The sequence below is a fragment of the Chiloscyllium plagiosum genome, unplaced genomic scaffold (genome assembly GCF_037043375.1).
Source record: "Chiloscyllium plagiosum isolate Xiang-an unplaced genomic scaffold, Cpla_swu_hap1 HiC_scaffold_20, whole genome shotgun sequence".
Classification (NCBI taxonomy): domain Eukaryota; kingdom Metazoa; phylum Chordata; class Chondrichthyes; order Orectolobiformes; family Hemiscylliidae; genus Chiloscyllium; species Chiloscyllium plagiosum.
The window spans coordinates 18,730,939-18,751,058 of NW_028270158.1; the positions used below are offsets into that span (position 1 = coordinate 18,730,939).

Sequence of the window (20,120 nt, forward strand, 5' to 3'; positions counted from 1 at the left end):
AATGGTTATCAACAACAAATGAGATAAATTTGGACAGATTTTATGGGCTGCAGCCGGGATGCTTGCAGGAAATGGACTCTTACACGGGATTTCCTCACTGAGCCACCGTGCTGCCCCATGGGCTGTTTTGTAATAAAATATTGGAAGTGATGCTTGCAGTTTACAGGAGTAAGAGGTGACTTAGAGTCAAAGAGATATACAGCACAGAAACGGATCCTACTGTCCAACTTGTCCATGCTGACCATGACTTGACTGAACGTGTGAGCTTCTGAAGAGACTTGACAGGTGGATATGGGAGGGCCTGGAATGTGGGGTCATTGTTTATTTTTAAAACAATCATCATTTTAGACAAGATTAGGAGGAGAATTTTTTCTGAGGGTTCAAAGTCTTTTGGACTCTTTATCAAAAGACGATGAAAACAAAGTAGTCTTTAAATATTCTTAAAAGGAGAGGTAGATTCTTGATAAGTGGGTGAAAAGTTATCAGGGCTATACAAGAATACAGAATAATCAAATCTGCAACAGGAAGTTCCCTGGTGACTCTTACAGACGTTTATAAAATCATCTGGGGTATAGATAAGCAATTGTCTTTCCCCTAGGTTGGGGGATTTCAAGACTAGGGGGCATATTTTTAAGGTGAGAGAAAGATTTTAAGAAAGACACAAGGGGCATCTTTTTTTAAAGTTGTTTGTATGGTGGAATGAACGTCCAGGGGAAGTGGTGGATGCAGGTACAGTTACAATGTTTAGCACATTTAGGTAAGTACACGAATAACAAATGTTTGGAGGGATACAGGCCAAACACAGGCAGGTAGGACCGGTTTAGTTTGGGATTATGGTCGGCATGGACTGGTTGGACCAACCATTCTGTTTTTATGCTGTATGACTCTATGACCTTAGTTAATGGCAGAGTAGCCTCAAGGGATGTATGGCCTACTCCTAACTGATATGTTTGAATGAATTCTGTGGCTCAGTGAGTAGCTTGATAATCTAAAACAATCCACATAAAATTTACAAAACAGTTGTGTGGGTATCTGCTGCATTGAACATAAACATATACAGTAATCAGTCTTGCAGGGATTATTCAGTAATGCAGGAATTTGCAAATGTTTTATGGAAGGACCTTTTTTCAGATTATAAACACTGACCATTTATGCTGATACTAATAAGTTGTTTACACAGTAATGAATGTAAAGTTCCCACCAGTGTTCATTCTTTGCGAGTAGTAGTGAACATTTAGGTTGTGAAACCTAGCTTCCCTTGAGCTGAAAGGGAAACTTTCACCAGCTTGCTTGGTGAATTCAGTTCCATCCAACTCAGGCCTCAGACCACAGGCTGACCTCCCTCTCCCACCCAACCACCCACATACACACACACACACACACACAAACTCAGTTTCAGATACTTTTAAACTATTTTGAATTGAAGTGTCAACTCTCTAATTATGTTGGTTGATTTGCTGCACACTTGGGAACTTGAACCCATTTGCTTCAAGTTTCCACCATTTGTAATACGATTTGAGAGCTTGTTCTATTTAGATTGCAGAATGTTGACAAATTCAATAACAATCTGTCTTCCAAGTGAGCTGTCCCCTTGGCATGATTTTCTGAAGAATAACCCTGCAAGCTCTTTTGTATACAAGGTAGCCGAAACAAAACATTAACCCATGTTGTTTACATTTTTACCACAATACTTACAATTAGTTTTAAGAAATCCTTTAGATATATTTGCTATGAAAAAAGTTATATTCAAACGATCGTAGGTAGTCTAATAATTTTACAATCACATAATTATTTCTACACCTAAGATTACAAAAAAAAATTAATATTCACTTGACAGATCTTTTCCTGTTGAGTAAATCACTTGTAGAACATCAGAGGCTCCCTCACTGTTTTAACAGTAGAAAAAAAAAGTTAACATTCATGCTAATACATTTTTCTGATCCTATAGATTTAAATTGAGTTACAAGTTTTCATGTACAGTACAACCTCGATTATCCAAACGAGACAGGCAGTGAGTATTTGTTCGGACAACTGATCATTTGGATAATTGAAATGATCATAACAAACGTTGAGTGCTGGTTATAGAACGTGCCTCGGTTATCTGGCAATGCACACCATAATGCCGTTTAACTAATAACTGAATGCTGAGTTGCCTAATGCCATTTTTACGGGACCTTGAGATCTTGTTCGGATAATCCAAAATTCGGATAATCGAGGTTGTACTGTATTTTCATTTGATTATCTTATGCAAACACAGTTCTGTGTATTTGTACCAAGTAGTTTATTCCTTTGAATCAGCATTCACTCTTGGCACAAATTTCAGGATTATCGGCTTTTTAGGCTGCATGAATCCAGTCACATCTAGTTCTAATGGAATCTGGAATAGAAAAAGCAAAGTTAATACATGACCAACAGAAAAATTTGTGTAATATAGTTTGAAGTAGGTTCATAGTGTCCTCTCTCAAAAAAAATGATTCTGCAACCAAGGTTTGAGTTATAGGTTTAGTCCAATGTAAATTCTGTTTCCCTGCTTTTAGTCTTAATTTCAAAATTTAAAAAATCCAATGCCAGTGAAATAATGAACCCCTGCTTCATGATCTTTGTGCCACATGTGTGGTTAAATAACCCATTACAGTTGATTATGTTAATGGATGCTTCTGTTCATCCTATTATTCTCAATATTCACTGAAACAAAATGATTAAATTCCTACCATTGTCTCTTCACAAGGCACAATGGTCACATGTTGCAAGACAGAGGTGAGTGCCATCTTCATTGCCAGTTGAGCAAATCTCATCCCAATGCAGTTCCGAGGGCCCACTCCAAATGGTAGGAAGGTGTAAGGATCCCGAGACTCCTTATTCTCTTCACTGAATCTAATTATATTGAGAGACAATGAGAGTAAATTATATCATTTCATAATTTTCTAATTGGGTAGACAGAGAAGACCACAGTTTGAAGCTATGGAGTTGTTCAATGAATCTTTAATTTACTGATATTTCAAGTTGGTGGTTCACAGGCAATGAGTGTCAGGCTTGATATGTAGTCAGACTAACCAACTGTGGAAAAGTGTGGATGATAGCCAATCTGGATCCTCTCTACACTGAACATCTCGGTGTGAACAGATCTATTCAGAATGGTAATGGTCGTGCTGCATGTCAGTGAACCCCAATTTATTAGGATCTGCAATCCTTTCCAGGTCTGGCCTCACCTTACCTGATGGATGTAACAGCTCAAGAAGTGGCTCACCTAATTCACTGTTTTAGCCATGGTTTGTGTTTATACTATCATTACAGAATAGAGGCATCTCAGGCTACCTAAGCTATCACAACCAGCCCACCCTAGGTGGTAAATCCATTTTGAAGTAAATGTAGTTCTTCCTAAGCAGAAGAAAGATACAACTTTCAACAACTCATAGGACATTTGCAAGCGTAGACAAATGAGCAACCAGATGACAAATTCAGTGAAGCAATATACAGAAGTCCTGGAAAATTCAGCTTTAAAGTCCAGATTGTGTTGTCCGCTGAGTAGAGTGTCAGGTTGGTCTCAGTTAAGAATAGTGATAGTGCTGTTACACTAAGTCTCAGTAACTCTGGAGCAGTGGAATACAACCAATGAATTATTACTGGGATGTGTTTGCTCCTGACAACTTTACTGACTGGAAAGCTGGCATGTATGCATGGATGAGGACATTATCCTGCTCAGTACTGGTGAATTTCTGACAGGTGAGGCTTATGCCCTATGTCAACTGACAAGATGGATATTCATCCTAATGACCAGGTATACAGATGGGCTTAAACTTAACTGCACAGGCCAAGGCACAGGGCAATTCTGGCAGTTTCAATGTTAGATGACAGACGAATTCTAAAATGCATCAAAAGCTGGTTGATCATCAAAATTCAAAAGCTTTGAGATTCTTTGAGTTATGCAGCAGAAGTGAAAATGTAAATCATTACTACATACCTTTCAGGTCTAAACTCTTCAGGCTCCTGCCAGTAGTCTGGATCACGGTGCAGGACATAGGAAGGAACCATGACGATAGTCCCCTTTGGAATAGTTATCCCATTGAGCTGGACATCTTTCTTGCACACTCTGTCAAGTCGGGGGACAGGGGGGAACATTCGTAGGGTTTCAGATATCACCATGTCCATATATTCCAACTGCATCACTCCATCGTATGTGGCAGGAGCCTTTGTATGATAAGAACATTTTTACCAATTAACAAGAAACTTTTTTTTGATTTTTCAGAGGTCATATGTACTTAAAGGTAAGGCCAGAATTGGTTGCCCATCCCTGATTTACTGTTGAGCTGAATGGCGTACAAAACTATTTCACAGGGGAGTTGGGGGTCATTCACATTATGGTGGGTGTGGAATCCACTGAAGGACTGACCAAATAGGAATCACAACATTTTCTGTAAGGGAGATTTGTGAACCAGGTTCTTATTTTCAATGACAATAGTTGCTATTAAGAGGTTGGATTTATATTCCAGATGTATTAGTTGCACCTAAATTACACCAGTTGGATGCAACGAGATTTGTATCCATGCCCCTGGAAGATTAAGTCTCTGCAATACCCATGATGCCACCGTTTCCTCAATGTAACATGCAGTGCCCTCCAGAAAATGAAAATATTTTGTCATAGAGCAATATAATTATTTGATTATTTTATATCAGTGGAAAAGGTTACCTTCTTGGGGGAAGGCCATAACTATGGGATCATAAGTACAAGACTGTCATTAAGAAATCTAAGCAGGAATTCAGAAAAAACACCTGTCCTCAGGAGTTTTAGCTACGCTCACTCAGTCAGGGGCTTGCAGAGGATAGCCATGTTTCCTAGTAACCATCTTTGTAAAGCATCCAGCCCTTGAAATTCAAGAACATGAGAATTTAAGGATATAGGCATCTGGGTCTTTTGTACATTATTTACTGTTGAGGAAGTCAGTTACATTCTGATGTGATGTAGCATCTTGCATCTGGGGGAAGCCAGCTCTGTTGGCAAAGCCTACAGCTTGGACTGCAGCATTGACCTCTTCATGGGGAAATGTGAAGGAGTGTGATCTGGTACAAAGTTTCCTCAGGAACAGCCTTGATGCATTTGTGGTTGGAAGACTGAGACATCTGAGAAAAATCCAATGGATCCTTAGAAGCAACCAGTTGCATAAAAACCTGATGACTGCTGGGATCCAATGGTCACCCAACGCTTCGGTTTGAAAGGGATGCATTGCAGATGACAGTTACTTCTTCAAAAACTCAGACAAGCTCATGAGACATGATTTCCTACACACAAAACCATACTGACTATCCCTAATCAGTCCTTGCCTTTCCAAATAATGCAAATCCTGTCCCTCAGGATTCCCTCCAATAACTTGCCCACCAATGATGTCAGGCTCACTGGTCTACAGTTCCCTGGCTTGTCCTTTCCACCTTTCTTAAATAGTGGCACCACATTAGCCAACCTTCAGTCTTCCGGCACCTCATCTTTGACTATTGATGATACAAATATCTCATCAAGGGGCCAGCAATCACTTCCCTAGTTTCCCACACAGTTCTAGGGTACACCTGATCAGCTGCTGGGGATTTATCCACTTTCATTCATTTCAAGACATCCAGCACCAACTCCTCTGTAAAATGGACATTTTTCAAGATGTCACCATCTACTTTCCCATATTCTGTATCTTCCATGTCCTTCTCCACAGTAAACAATGATGCAAAATACTCATTTAGTATCTCCCCCATCTCCTGCAGCTCCATACATAGGCTGCCTTGCTGATCATTGAGGGGCTATATTCTCTCTCTAGTTACCCTTTTGTCCTTAATGTATTTGTAAAAACCCTTTGGATTCTCCTTAACCCTGTTTGCCAAAGCTATCTCACGTCCCCTTTTTGCCCTCCTGATTTTCCTCTTAAGTATACTCCTATTCTTTTATACTCTTCTAAGGATTCACTCGATCTATTCAGTCTACACCTGACATATAGAGACATAGAGATATACAGCATGGAAACAGACTCTTCGGTCCAACCCGTCCATGCCGACCAGATATCCCAACCCAATTTATACTTCCTTCTTTTTCTTAACTAAACCCTCAATTTCTTTAGTCATCCAGCATTTCCTATACCTACCAACCTTTCCTTTCACCCCAACAGGAACATACTGTCTCTGGACTCTCATTATCTCATTTTTGAAGGCTTCCCATTTTCCAGCCGTCCCTTTACCTACGAACATCTGGCCCCAATCAGTTTTTGAAAGTTCTTGTCTAATGCCGTCAAAATTAGCCTTCCTCCAATTTAGAACTTCAACTGTTAGATCTGGTTTATCCTTTTCCATCACTATTTTAAATCTAATAAAATTATGGTCGCTGGCCCCTAAGTGCTCCCCCTCTGACACCTCAGTCACCTGCCCTGCCTTATTTGCCAAGAGTGGATCAAGTTTTGCACCTTCTCCAGTAGGTACATCCACATGCTGAATCAGAAAATGTTCTTGTACACACTTAACAAATTCCTCTCCATCTAAACCCTTCACATTATGGCAGTCCCAGTCTATGTTTGGAAAGTTAAAATCCTCTACCATACCCACCCTATTATTCTTACAGATAGCTGAGATTGCTTTACAAAGAAGTAACAAAGAGGATTGATGATGGCAGAGCGGTGATCGTGATCTATATGAACTTCAGTAAGGTGTTTGACAAGGTACCCCATGGGAGACTGATTAGCAAGATTAAATCTCATGAAATATAAGGAGAACTAGCCATTTGGATACAGACCTGGCTTGAAGGTAGAAGACAGAGGGTGGTGGTGGAGCATTGCTGTTCAGATTGGAGGCCTGTGACCAATGGTGTGTCACAAGGATCAGTGCTAGGTCCACCACATTTTGTTATTTACAAAAATGATTTGAATTGAACTGAATTTATTGTCACGTGTACCGAGGCACAGTGAAAAGCTTTGTCTTGCGAGCAATACAGGAATATCACAAGAGTTAAGTAATACAAATAAGTAAATAATAGGTAAACAGCAGCAAAAACAAAAACACAGGTACAGGCGAATATTAAGAATTTGAGAGTCCATTCAGTAGTCTAACAACAGTAGGGTTGAAACTGTTACGAAACCAGCTGGTGTGTATGTTCAGGCTTCTGTACCTTCTCCTTGATGGTAGAGGTTGTAGAAAAACATTGCCAGGGTGGGATGGATCTTTAAGAATGCTGGCTGCCTTTCCTTGACAGTGGGTCTGGTAGATGGATTCTATAGACGGGAGGCTGGCTTTTGTGATTGTCTGGGCCGAGTTCACCACTCTCTGTAACCGTCTACGATTCTGGATAATACAGTTGCCATACCGGAGAGTGATACATCCAGGCAGAATGCTCTCAATGGCGCACCTATAAAACTGCCTGAGAAAGAAGAGACGTTGTTGGGCTTTGTAACCAGTCCATCCACATGAAGAGTCCAAGAAAGCTTGTTGTGGATGGCCACTCCCAGGACCTTGACACTCTCCATTCGTTCCACCTCTGTGTTGTTATTGTGTAGGGGGGGCATGAGTAACATCCTGTTGAAAATCAGTAATGAGTTCCTTGGTTTTGGCTGGCATTGGAGAGCTAGATTGTTCTCAGTGCACCATTTTTCCATGTCTTCCACCTCCCGTCTGTGGTCTGTTTCATTGCCATCTGAGATTCGACCAACTATGATGTGTCATCAATGAACTTGTTAATGGCATTAGTCTGGTATTTGGTGATGCAGTCATGGTTATACAGTGAATACAGTAGGGGGGTGAGTACGTACCCCTGGGGGGGGCTCCAGTATTGAGTATTAGTGAGGATGAAATATTATCCCCAATCTTCACTGTGGCCTGTGGGTCAGGAAACTGAGGATCCAGTTGCAGAGAGTGGGGCTTAGTCCGAGATCACTAAGTTTAGTAATCAGTCTTGAGGGAATAATAGTGTTGAAGGCTGAACTGTAGTCTTACATAGCTGTTCTTGGTGTCAAGAAGTTCTCGGAGGGAGTGAAGGGCAAGTGATATGGCGTCTGACGTGGATCTGTTGGTCTGATGGGCAAATTGGAGTGGGTCAAGAGTAGTGGGGAGGCTGGAGTTGATTAATGCCATGACCAGCCTTTCAAAGCACTTCATGACCACTGAAGTTAGGGCCACTGGGCGGTAGTCATTGAGACATGCTGCATGAGCCTTCTTAGGCAGAGGGATGATGTTGACCCTCTTGAAACAGGCAGGGACAGTGGCCTGCTACAGGGAGAGGCTGAAGATGTCGGAGAAGACCTCTACGAGTTGATCTACACATGCTCTGAGTGCACGGCCTGGTACTCCGTCTGGTCCCATCACTTTCCTTGGATTCACATGAAGGAAAACTGATCTGACCTCTGATACAGTGACTGTTGGGATAAGTTCGCCAGGACTTGTTGGAATACGTGTTACCTCTCCGCCAAAATTCTGCTCAAAGCCAGCATAGAAGGCATTGAGACGGCTTGGGAGGGATATATCATCATCAGCCATCTTGCACTGTCTCTGATTAGAACCTGTGGTGTCATTCAGTCCTTGCCATTGTTGCTGGGTGTCTGTCTGGGTCTCTAGTTTGGATTGGTATTGGTCCTTGGCTGTCTTAATGGCTCTGTGAAGGTCATACTTGGATTCCTTATATTTGAATGGGCCTTGTTTTTAGCAGGGTCTGTATGTCCTGATTCATCAAGGGTTTCCTGTTGGTGAACACTTGGATTGACTGCCTCGGTATACAGTCCTCCTCACACTTGTTGATAAACTCTGTGACGGTGATGGCATACTCGTCCAAAGTACCTGCAGACTGTTTGAATATGGCTCAATCAGCCGATTCCAGACAGCACCGGACTTGATCCTCTGCCTCCTCCGACCAACACTGGACCTGTATCAGTGAGGGGGTCTTCTGCTTGAGCTTTTGCCTGTAAGCCGGGAGAAGAAGCATTGCATTGTGGTTGGAGTTCCCGAAATGAGGGCAGGGGATGGAGCAGTAGGCATCCTTCACAGATGTGTAGCAGTGGTCTAAAATGCTCGGGCGCCTGATGGAGCAGGTGATGTTCTGGTGATACTTGGGCAACACCTTCCTTAGATTGGCTTGACTGAAGTCGCCAGTCACAATAAACAGGGCCTCGGAGTGTTCCATCTCTAGGGTGTTAGTGCTGGAGTACAGCACATCCAGAGCTTCCTCAATCTTTGCTTGTGGCGGTATGTACACAGCAGTTAGTATAGCAGCGGTAAATTTCCTTGGTAGATAGACGGGGCAGCATTTGATGGTGAGGAATTCAAGGCTTGGGGAGCAATGACTGCCCAGGGTTGCAATGTCCGTGCACCACAAGTTGTTGATTAAAAAGCAAACCCCTCCACCCTTTGTCTTACCCAGGGACACTGTATGGTCCATATGATGGATAGAAAAACCATCAGCCTGAAGTGCGCAGTCGGGAATTGATGGGTTGAGCCAGGTTTTTGTGAAGCAGACTGCGCAGCAGTCCCACAGTTCATGCTGGAAGTTGAGCCGTGATCTGAGTTCGTCCATCTTGTTCTCCAGAGATTGTACATTTGCTAGGAAGGTGGGGGGGGGGGGGTACTTGAAACCGTATAGACTCAGTCTTACTATTGGATTTGGATATGAACATAAGAGGTATTGTTAGTAAATTAGCAGATGACACTATAATTGGAGGTGTAGTGGACAGCAAAGAAGGTTACCTCAGAGTACAACAGGATCTTGATCAGATGAGCCAGTGGGCTGAGGAGTGGTAGTTGGAATTTAATTTAGATAAATGCGAGATGCTGCACTTTGGAAAAATAAATCAGAGCAGGACTTATACACTTAATGGTAAGGTCCTGGGGAATGTTGCTGAATAAAGAGAACTTGGAGTGCAGGTTCATAGTTCCTTGAAAGAAGACAGGATAGTGAGGAAGGCGTTTGGTATGCTTTCCTTTATTGGTCAGAGCATTGAAAATAGGCATTGGGACATCATGTTGCGGCTGTACAGGACATTGATTAGGCTACTTTTGGACTATTGCCTGCAATTCTGGTCTCCTTCCTATAGAAGGATGTTGTGAAACTTGAAAGGGTTCAGAAAAGATTTACAAGTACGTTGCCAGGGTTGGAGGATTTGAGCTATAGGGAGAGGTTGAATAGGCTGGGGCTGTTTTCCCTGGAGCCTCGGAAGCTACCATAGAGGTTTATAAAATCATGAGGGGCATGGATAGGATAAACAGACAAGATCTTTTCCCTGGAATGGGGAAGTCCAGAACTGGAGGGCATAGGTTTAGGGTGAGAGGGAAAGATATAAAAGGGACCTAAGAGATAACATTTTCATACAGAGGGTGGTGCATGTTTGGAATGAGCTGCCAGAGGAAGTGGTGGAGGCCGGTACAATTACAACATTTAAAAGGCATATGGGTGGGTATATTTGGGCCAAGTGCTGGCAAATGGGACTAGGTTAGGTGAGGACAACTGGTCGGCATGGATTGTTCCCTCACAGAACTGTAGTAGCAATGTGCTTTACTCAGCTGGAGGAAATTATATTGGGGATGATGAGAGTCTGGGTGTCTTGTACCTGCTCCATATCGTGAAGGGGACATTAATCTGTGACATCTTCATGGGGAGGTTACCTGCTGGTCCTAGGCTCACTGTTGGAGGCTCAGAGGAACAAGCACTGAGCTGGTGGCAACAAATACCTTTTCAGAATTCCATGCCAGGAACTATTGCTGTGCAGTTTCTATCTGCATGTGGCAGATGAGTAGCAAACTGCCTGTGAATGAAGTGGAGCTAGGTAATAATGAGATGTAAATGAAGACAAATTGACCTCCTCTCCGCTCATCTTGTCATTCAAGGATTGAATGGAAAGTTTATTCCCCTCGACACGGAGAAGGATATTTTTTGAATTGTCATTAACATTGTTCAGAGGCCGGGAAAATTCAATTTACACATCAGGCTTTTGGAAGGGCATTCTCACAAATATCTGACTGTTAAGTCACATTGTTGTCCAGTTAGGCAGACATTTTATATATTACAACAGTGACGGCAATTTCCGTAAAATGGATCAAAGATATCTCGAGAGCAGGAAAGGTGCTACAGAAATTCAAGTTCTCTCCTGTCTTTTCTCAGGCACTCACCTTGTTAGAGAAAGTCTCATCGATCTCCTGCTGCAGTTTCATCTGTACATCTGGGTGCATCGCCAGATTATATGCAGCAAATGCTAATGTAGTACTACTGGTATCATACCCAGCAAAGATGAAGGTCAAAGCCTGCGCCAAAATCTCTGTGTCAGTCAGAGCTGCAGAGAATCAGAACCAGAAACTGTCAAAAACTCCACTTTACAACCGAGCAAATGCAAATGATGGGTTTTCAACACTAATACTTTAAGAACTTTTTCTACTAGATAAGGTGTTTAGATTTCTCCACACTGTACAACAAGCAATCTCAGGCCCATGATTGTATGGAATCACTGATTGGGCAACTCCCATTATGGTAACAAACAACACATCCCAACAAGAGTTATTCCATCCTTCATGACAGACTAATATCTGTCATTTGGAGGGAAAAGTGTTAAGCTGATTGGCCTAAAATCATTTTCCTTGTCTGCATCCCTTTTTGAATAGGGGGTACACTTAAAGGAGGGAATTTAAAACGTATGGCTTCCAGAGGGGTTGAGTCAGAACCTCAGTATTTAAAGGGGCTGGGAATAGGTATCAACCAGGAAGTTAAACGAGGACACTGAAGAATGATAAACAAAAATAAAACTGAACATGAAGCATTCATTTCAGGAACAGAAACAACGATGAAAAGAATGAGAGGCTTTTTACTGACGATACCTTTGTCTCTCGACTTGCTGTCAGTGTTTTGTTTGTTTGTCACCTGAGAATCAATCATCAGCTGCAGAAAATCCACCCGATCCTGAGAATGAAACAATGCAAGGGCTCAGCACAGGAACAGGTTCCTTTGGAGCAAAGTTCCTAGTCTCTGAGATCCCACCCAAATGTAAGACCATAAAACACAGGAGCAGAAGTGGGCCACTTGGCTCAGCAAGTCTGCTGTGTCATTCAAGGAGATCGTGGCTGATCTGATAATCTTCAATGTCTCTTTCCTGCCGTTTGCCCCTCAACCCTTGATTACCTGCCTTACCAAAAATCTCTCTCAGCCTTGAACATTCTTAATGACCCAGCCTGAACAGCTCTCTGTGGGTAAAAAAATCCACAGGTGCACTACCCTCAAAATAAAAGAAAATCCTCCACATCTCTGGCAGATGATTCCTTTCTTGAAAGAACACACCCTCGGGTACCAGATTCTCCACAAGTGGGAAACAACCACTCAGCATCTACCCTGTCAAGCTCCCTAATAATCCTGAATGTTTCAATCAGGTCACCTCTCATTCTTCTAAACTCTTGTGAGTTCAGGCCCAACCCTCCCAACCTCTCCTCTTCAATTCCATTCACACCTGGAATCAACCTAATTGAACCTTCCCTGGACTGCTTCCAATGCTAGAATATTGTTTGTTATATGAAGGGATCAGAATAGTTTGCTGTACTTAGCTGTGATCTGGCGAGTGCCTTGTACAGTTTTAACAAGACTTCTCTATTTTTATACTGGATTTTCTTTGAAGTATAGGCCAACTGTCCATTTGCCTTTTCTGTTACCTGGTTAGCTTGGGTGTTAGGTTGTGATCTTTCATGCACGAGGATGTTATGCCACAGCGTTTTGCAGTCTTTCTCCATTTAAAATAATATGACTTCTCTATTCTTCCCAACAAAGTGCATAATTTCCATTTCCCACATTATTTTCTACCTACCAAGCATTTGCCCATTCAGTTAACCTGTCCGTATCCTGCTGTAGACTATACCATGTTCATTGTTTGGCTTCCCACTTATTTTTTACGTATTCCACAATCTTGCCAATTGTATGTTCATTTCCCTCATTCAAGTCACTAATATATATTTTAATACTCACAGTGCACACTCCGTTTTGTCTCGTTGCCTTCAAATCCTTTAGGACTTTCATAAAAAAATCAGTTGCATTTCTTGGGAAGAAGCTGACACCCATTTTTTCCAGGATTGGAATAATGCAAGGAAAGAGAACTAGAATTTATGAGGCAAAATGAAAGGGTCAATAAAACCACTTGCACAGGCTTAGAAAGGAGGATATGAGAGGGTTGGTGAGAGAGAGAGTGAGTGGCAGAAAGGAAAGACTGGGGTGGGGGCAGAGAGAGGGTGGTTGAAAGGGAAGGAGAGAGTGGGAGAGGAAAAGAGTGAATGGATGTAGAGAAGGTGGGGAAGAGAGAAGGGGTGGGGGAAGAGAAAGAAAATTTTGTGTAAAGTCAACTTTTAATTACAGATAATTGACAGCAAAATCAAATGTTTTACAAAATGCAAAGTAAGAAATATAGCAATCAACTTTCAAACAGAAATAAATAATAATGAACAGAAATGGTTTCAGGTGATGCTGTTTGAGGAATAAAACATTGACAAGAAACTGTAAACTCTCCCTGTTCAAAATTGATCTTTTATACCCATCTGAGGATGAAGATAATTTAATATTTCTTCAACACTTGTACTTCTTGATAGTGCAGTGCTAATCAGCTCTGCATAGATAATTAATTGGATTATGTGCTCTAGTCTCTGGGGTGGGGCTTGAACCCATCACCTTCTAGGTCTGGAACACTGAAATAAGTCCAGAGGTCAGTATCCCGTCACCAAGTTACCCTTTATTTACACTTTACTGGAGCATCCTTGACACTGAAGAAAAATACTCTGTAAGGTAAGGCTTTTATTTCTTTCTTATCTTTCTTTTTCATATATTTAAGTGCATTGTTTGATTTTAGTTAGTTCATATAAAGCTAAACTTACAATGACAGAGGACCTCAGATCTGTGGCATGTCCCCCTTGCTTGATGTGGGAGCTTAGGAACGTGTCTGACTTTCTTGACTCTTACACTCGCAAGAAGTGTGTCCAGCTGCAGCTCATGTTTGACCGCATGACGGCTCAGGAGCTGCGGATGGACTCACTGTGGAGCATCCGCGATGCTGAGGAGGTCATGGATAGCATGTTTAGTGAACTGGTCACACCGCAGGTTAGAATTGCTGAGGGAGACAGTGAATGGGTGACCAAAAGACAGAAAAAGAGTAGGAAGGCAGTGCAGGTGTCCCCTGTGGTCATCTCCCTCCAAAACAGGTATACCATTTTGGATACTGGTGGGGGAGATGGCAGCAGTTGTCACGATCATGGCACCGTGGTGGGCACTGCTGTTCAGAAGGGCGGGAAAAAGACTCATAAGGTCATGGTCATAGGGGATTCTATTGTGAGGGGAGTAGATAGGCGGTTCTGTGGCCGAAAACAGGACTCCCGGATGGTATGTTGCCTCCCAGGTGCTCAGGTCAGGGATGTCACTGATCGGCTGCAGAGCATTCTAAAAGGGGAGGGTGAACAGCCAGTTGTCTTGGTGCAGATAGGCACCAACGATAAAACGAGATGAGGTCCTGAAAGAAGAATTCAGGGAGCTAAGAGAGAAGTTAAAGAGGAGGACTTCAAAGATAGTGATCACGGGATTACTACCAGTGCCACGTGCTAGCCAGCGTAGAAATGAAAAAATAGGCAGGATGAACATGTGGCTTGAGAGATGGTGTAGGAGGGAGGGGTTCAGATTTGTTGGACATTGGCACCGGTTCTGAGGAAGGTGGGACTATTACAAAATGGATGGTCTACATCTGAACCAGACCAGAACCAATGTCCTTGGGGGAGCTTTTGCTACTGCTGTTAGGGAGGTTTTAGGTAGGAGACTGGGAACCAGAAGAGAAACCAAGTAGGCAGCGAGGTGGAGACTGGAGACTGTAAAAATCATGAAGATAGCATTAATAAAGGGAAGAATAGGCAGAGCAGATGAGTGCAAAAGAACTGGTGGCCTGAAATGCATCTACTTTAATGCAAGGAGCATAGTGTGTAAGGCAGATGAACTTGGGGCTTGGATTGGTGCCTGGGAGTATGACGGTATTGCAATCACAGAGACTTCATTGAAGGAAGGGCATGATGATTGGCAACTAAATGTTCCAGGATATAGACACTTTAGACAGGACAGGGAGGAAAATAAAAGGGGGGTAGAGTTTCATTGCTGGTCAGGGATGATATCACGGCTGTGCTAAAGAAGGATACTATGGAGATCTTGGGTAGTGAGGCATTATGGATGGAGCTGAGAAATAAGAAGGGTGCAGTTACATTATTGGGGGCTGTATTACAGGCATCCCAACAGTGAGCGTGAGGTAAAAGATTATAGCTAAACAGATTATGGAAAGATATAGAGACAATAGGGTAGTGGTGATGGAAGATTTTAATTTTCCCAACATTGACTGGGATATACTTAGTGTCAGAGGTCTAGATGGGATAGAATTTGTAAGAAGCGTCCAGGAGAGTTTTCTAGAGCAGTATGTCAATAGTCTGACGAGGGAAGGGGCCATATTGGACCTGGTACTGGGGAACGAGCCAGGACAGGTGGTACAAGTTGCGGTGGGGGATTTCTTTGGGAACAGTGACCACAATTCTGTAAGTTTTGGAAAACTCGTAGATAAAGATGAGAGTAGTCCTTAGGGAAGAGAACTAAACTGGGCCAAGGCCAATTATATCAAAATTAGGCAGGCACTCCGAAATGTGGATTGGACACGGCTATTTGAAGGGAAGTCCACATTTGATATGACATGATAGAGGGAAAGATAGGTTGAAGATAGTGCAGGATAAGCATGTCCCGTTGAAGGCAAAGGATAGGAAGGGCAAGATTCATGAACCGTGGATGACAGGAGAAATTGTACAACTAGCCAAGGGGAAAAGGGAAGTGTACATAAGGTCGAGGCAGCTAAGAACAGAACGGGCCCTGGAGGAATATTGGAAGAGTAGGGCAAGTCTTAAATGAGAACTCAAGCGGGCGAAAAGGGGTCATGTAATAACTTTAGCAAGCAGAATTAAGGAGAATCCCAAAGCAAGCGGGTAACTAGAGAAAGGATTGATCCACTAAAGGATAATGAAGGAAGGCTGTGTGTCGAACCTGAGAGAATGGGTGAGATTCTGAATGATCACTTTGCATCAGTGTTCACTGAGGAGAGGAACATGATGAATCCTGAAATTAGAGATAGAAGTTTAATTAGTCTGGATCACGTTGACATAAGTAGGGAAGATGTGTTGGGTAGGCTATAGGTTATTAAGGCAGACAAATCCCCAGGACTGGATGGGACCTATCCCAGGTTGCTGAGGGAGGCAAGAGAGGAAATAGCTGGGGCCCTGAGAGATATCTTTGTGGCATCCTTAAATACAGATGAGGTGCCAGAGGACTGGAAGGTTGCTCATGTTGTACCCCTGTACAAGAAGGGTAGTAGGGATATTCTGGGTAACTATAGACCAGTCAACCTGATGTCAGTGGTGGGAAAGTTGCTGGAGAGGGTACTGAGGGATAGGATCTATTTATATTTAGAAAAGAATGGGCTTATCAGTGATAGGCAACATGGTTTTGTGTGGGGGGAGATCGTGCCTTACCAACTTAATAGAGTTCTTCAAAGAAGTAACCAAGTTGATAAATAAAGGAAGGGCTGTTGACGTCATATACATGGACTCGAAGTGGAGAAAGGTGACCAGTGGTGTTCCACAGGGGTCAGTGCTGGGGCCACTGTTGTTTGTAATATACATAAATGATCTGGAAAAGGGCACTGTTGGTATCATCAGCAAGTTTGCAGATGACACGAAGATTGGTGGAGTAGCAGAAAGCATAAGGGACTGTCAAAGAATACAGGAGGATATAGATAGACTGGAGAGTTGGGCGGAAAAGTGGCAGATGGATTTCAATCCAGACAAATGTGAGGTGATGCATTTAGGCAAGACTAATTCGAGAGCGAATCATACAATGATCGGAAGAGCCTTGGGAAAAGTTGATGGGCAGAGAGATCTGGGAATACAGGTCCATTGTACCCTGAAGGTTGCTACACAGGTGGATAGAGTGCTCAAGAAGGCATATAGTATTCTTGCCTTCATTGGACGGGGTATTGAGTATAAGAGTTGTCAAGTCATGTTAAAATTGTACAAGACATTGGTTTGGCCGCATTTAGAATACTGTGTACAGTTCTGGTCGCCACATTACCAAAATGATGTGGACGCTTTGGAGAGGATGCAGAGGTTTACGAGGATGTTGCCTGGTATGGAAGGTGCTAGCTATGGAGAGAGGTTGAGTAGATTAGGTTTATTTTCATTAGAAAAAAGGAGATTGGGGTGGACCTGATTGAGGTTTACAAAATCATGAAGGATATAGACAGGGTGGATAGAGACAAGCTTTTTCCCAGGGTGAAGGATTCCATAATGAGAGGTCACACTTTCAAGGTGAGAGGTGGAAAGTTTAAGGGGAATACACGTGGCAAGTACTTCACACAGAGGGTGGTGGGCGTTTTGAACGCGTTGCCAGCAGAGGTGGTAGAGGCAGGCACGGTAGATTCATTTAAGGTGCGTCTGGACAGATGCATGAGGAGGTGGGGAGCAGAAGGATACAGATCCTAAGGAATTGAGCAATAGGTTTAGACATTGGATTTGGATCGGCTCAGGCGTGAAGGGCTGAAGAGCCTGTTCCTGAGCTGTAAATCAGTGCACCCACTGACTGATTCTGAACTTCAGTGGTCCCAAGACATTCCCAGTAATTTGTTTGAAGAAACCGTGGAAAAAAAGTTTCCTGGCACTCAAATGTGGAATTATAAAGATGCGTACACAAAGAAAAACTCATTGGGCCAGGTTTAGTTGTGACAGGCTATTCAATAGGGTCTGCTGTTGGATCCATCCCTTCACCTTTTGCTCAAAAGGCTTTTCCCACAAAACATTGCTAAAACTTTGCAACATGACATGAGTGACACAACAGCCAACTGATGAGAGAAAAAGATGCTATCACATACCAGAAATGATCATGCTAAGGTCAAAGAGGCTGAATTTTATTATTTCTTTGATATTTTTTACAAATGGGTCATTGGGATTGCTGATCGAGTCGACATCCACACTGAATGCAGTGCTGGTAATCACATCCATATTGTATGCTCCAAAGAAACTGGCAGAAGAGAAATGCATTTGTTACAACTGGTTAGCAGCTGAAAACAAAAATGTTATTGTCATTTGGCTTTGAGGCAGAATATGCTATTCCATCAAATGTACAGTTTAGAAAGAAATCATTCAGCCTAGCTGGTAGGAGGCAGGGGTGGTGATATAGGGTTGTTCTTTGGACTGGAGATCTGTGAACAAAGGTGTGCCACAAGGATTGATCCTGGGTCCACTGTTTTCATCTTTTATATAAATTAGTTGGATCTGAACATAGGAGGCGTGGTTAGTTGTGCATGATACTAAAAGAGATGACATAGTGGTCAGTGAAGAAGATTATTTCAGACTACAATGGATGGACCAATGGGCTGAGGAGTGGCAGGTGGAATTGGTGGAGACAAGTTCAATTACAACATTTAAAATGCATCTGGATGGATATATGAATTGCGATGGTTCAGAGGAATATGGGCTACATGTAGGCAAATGGGACTTGATCAGATTGGGATGTCTGGTTGGCGCGGATGAGTTTGTGTAAATGAAAATGTTTTGGGAAGGGTTTTGTTGGTGGCTTTTATTGTAGAATCCTGACCCAAAAAGTACTGGGATGGTGCATCTCAGATGGATGCTAAGGTTGGTAATAAAGGATTACTGGTGGTCAATGCAAGTAAACTTCTTCAGCCTTTATAGAGATGAAGTGCAATGATGACATTTATTTTGAGAGGACTTGAATATAAAAGCAGGGATGTACTTCTGAGGCTCTGGTCAGACCACATTTGGAGTATTTATTATGCGCAGTTTTGGACAACATATCTCAGGAAGGATGTACTGGCCCTAAAGCATGTTCAGAGGACGTCTGTGAGAATTGTCTCAGAAATGAAAAGCTTAACATATGAGGAACATTTGAGGACTCTGGATCTATACTTGATGGAGTTTAGAAAGATGGAGGTGGGGGGGGGGGGGGGGGGGTCTAATTCAAACATATAGAATACCAAATGGCCTAGACAGAGTAGATGTAGAGAAGACGTTTCCCTTGGTAGATAGACTAGGACCAGAGGGCATAGCCTTAGAGCAAAGGGAGCATCTTTGAGAATAGAGAAGAGGAAAATCTTCTTCAGCCAGAGAGTGGTGAATTTATGTAATTCATTGCCACAGTAGGCTGTGGAGGCCAACTCATTGAGTATATTTAAGACTGAGATAGATAGGTTCTTGAGTATGTTATGAAGATGTGTATGTACCTTTAAGAAAGTGAAGGACTTGGCAAGTACACTGAGTGCTGGAGAATTTACAAAGTAACATTTGATTGAGAACAAACAGCACTCGCTGAGTTGCTGTGAGACAAAAACACAAATTCGAATTTGGCCAATCAGTTCAAATTATACCCCGAAAAATATCAAACTCAAATCCAATTTGAATTGAGTATATTGACAACCTTAAAAGCCAACAACACAATCCAATGCTTTGGGGGTATAAGACTGGAGAAAATTGAACAGTTGAGAGGAGAACTGCTAAGTCCAGCATGTAAACAGACTGCTTGAATAATAGCTCTTTTAAAAGTACCTTTTCGATCAGTAACCTTTGATGCAGAAATTCCTAAGAAAAAGAAGACACAGGAAGATCCGAACAGAAGAACGAAAGCTGCCTGGTTTCGAGATAAGAAGTGCGCTTTTGTAAATCTTAATTGGAAGCTTAATTGGACTAGTATTATAGAAGGGAAGATAACAGATAGGTTAGAGTAAGGCATGGTAAATAGTTGTGAGTTAAATATTTTCTGTTATACTTTAAGAAATAAAGTTGTTAATTTTTACTTTGGATAGTTCTTGGCCACTCGAAATTTTACAGATAACTGCATGAGATATATCTTTTCTGTGTTGCTGGTTTTAAAATTAAGCTGGAAGGTCTACCCCGTGTCATAACAAGTATCAAGGGGCTTAAGGTTAATGGGGAGAAAGTGAGAGAATGGGGTTGAGAAACTTGTCAGCCATGACTGAATGGAGGAGCAGGCTCAATCGGCTGAATGGCCTAGTTTCTGCTCCTCTGTCGTATGGTTTTATAAAAGTGACCCATATTCTAATTCCCATCTCCTC

General features: G+C 42.4%; 1 protein-coding gene across 3 annotated transcripts in view; it reads right to left on the bottom strand.

Annotated features, from left to right (window-relative positions):
- Nucleotides 1-1,089: 1,089 nt before the first annotated feature.
- Nucleotides 1,090-20,120, bottom strand: part of LOC122560798 (cytochrome P450 3A21-like) — a 37,442-nt gene continuing 18,411 nt past the window's right edge. For all 3 annotated transcript variants that reach the window (XM_087997707.1, XM_043711905.2, XM_087997708.1), the window contains 7 exons: nt 17,901-18,049; nt 12,944-13,071; nt 11,812-11,893; nt 11,113-11,273; nt 3,962-4,188; nt 2,712-2,874; nt 1,090-2,377 (listed from right to left, as the gene is read on the bottom strand). In XM_087997707.1, the coding sequence (XP_087853833.1) occupies nt 2,282-2,377; nt 2,712-2,874; nt 3,962-4,188; nt 11,113-11,273; nt 11,812-11,893; nt 12,944-13,071; nt 17,901-18,049 (1,006 nt within the window). In that variant the 3' untranslated portion in view covers nt 1,090-2,281. The remainder of the gene's footprint in view (nt 2,378-2,711; nt 2,875-3,961; nt 4,189-11,112; nt 11,274-11,811; nt 11,894-12,943; nt 13,072-17,900; nt 18,050-20,120) is intronic.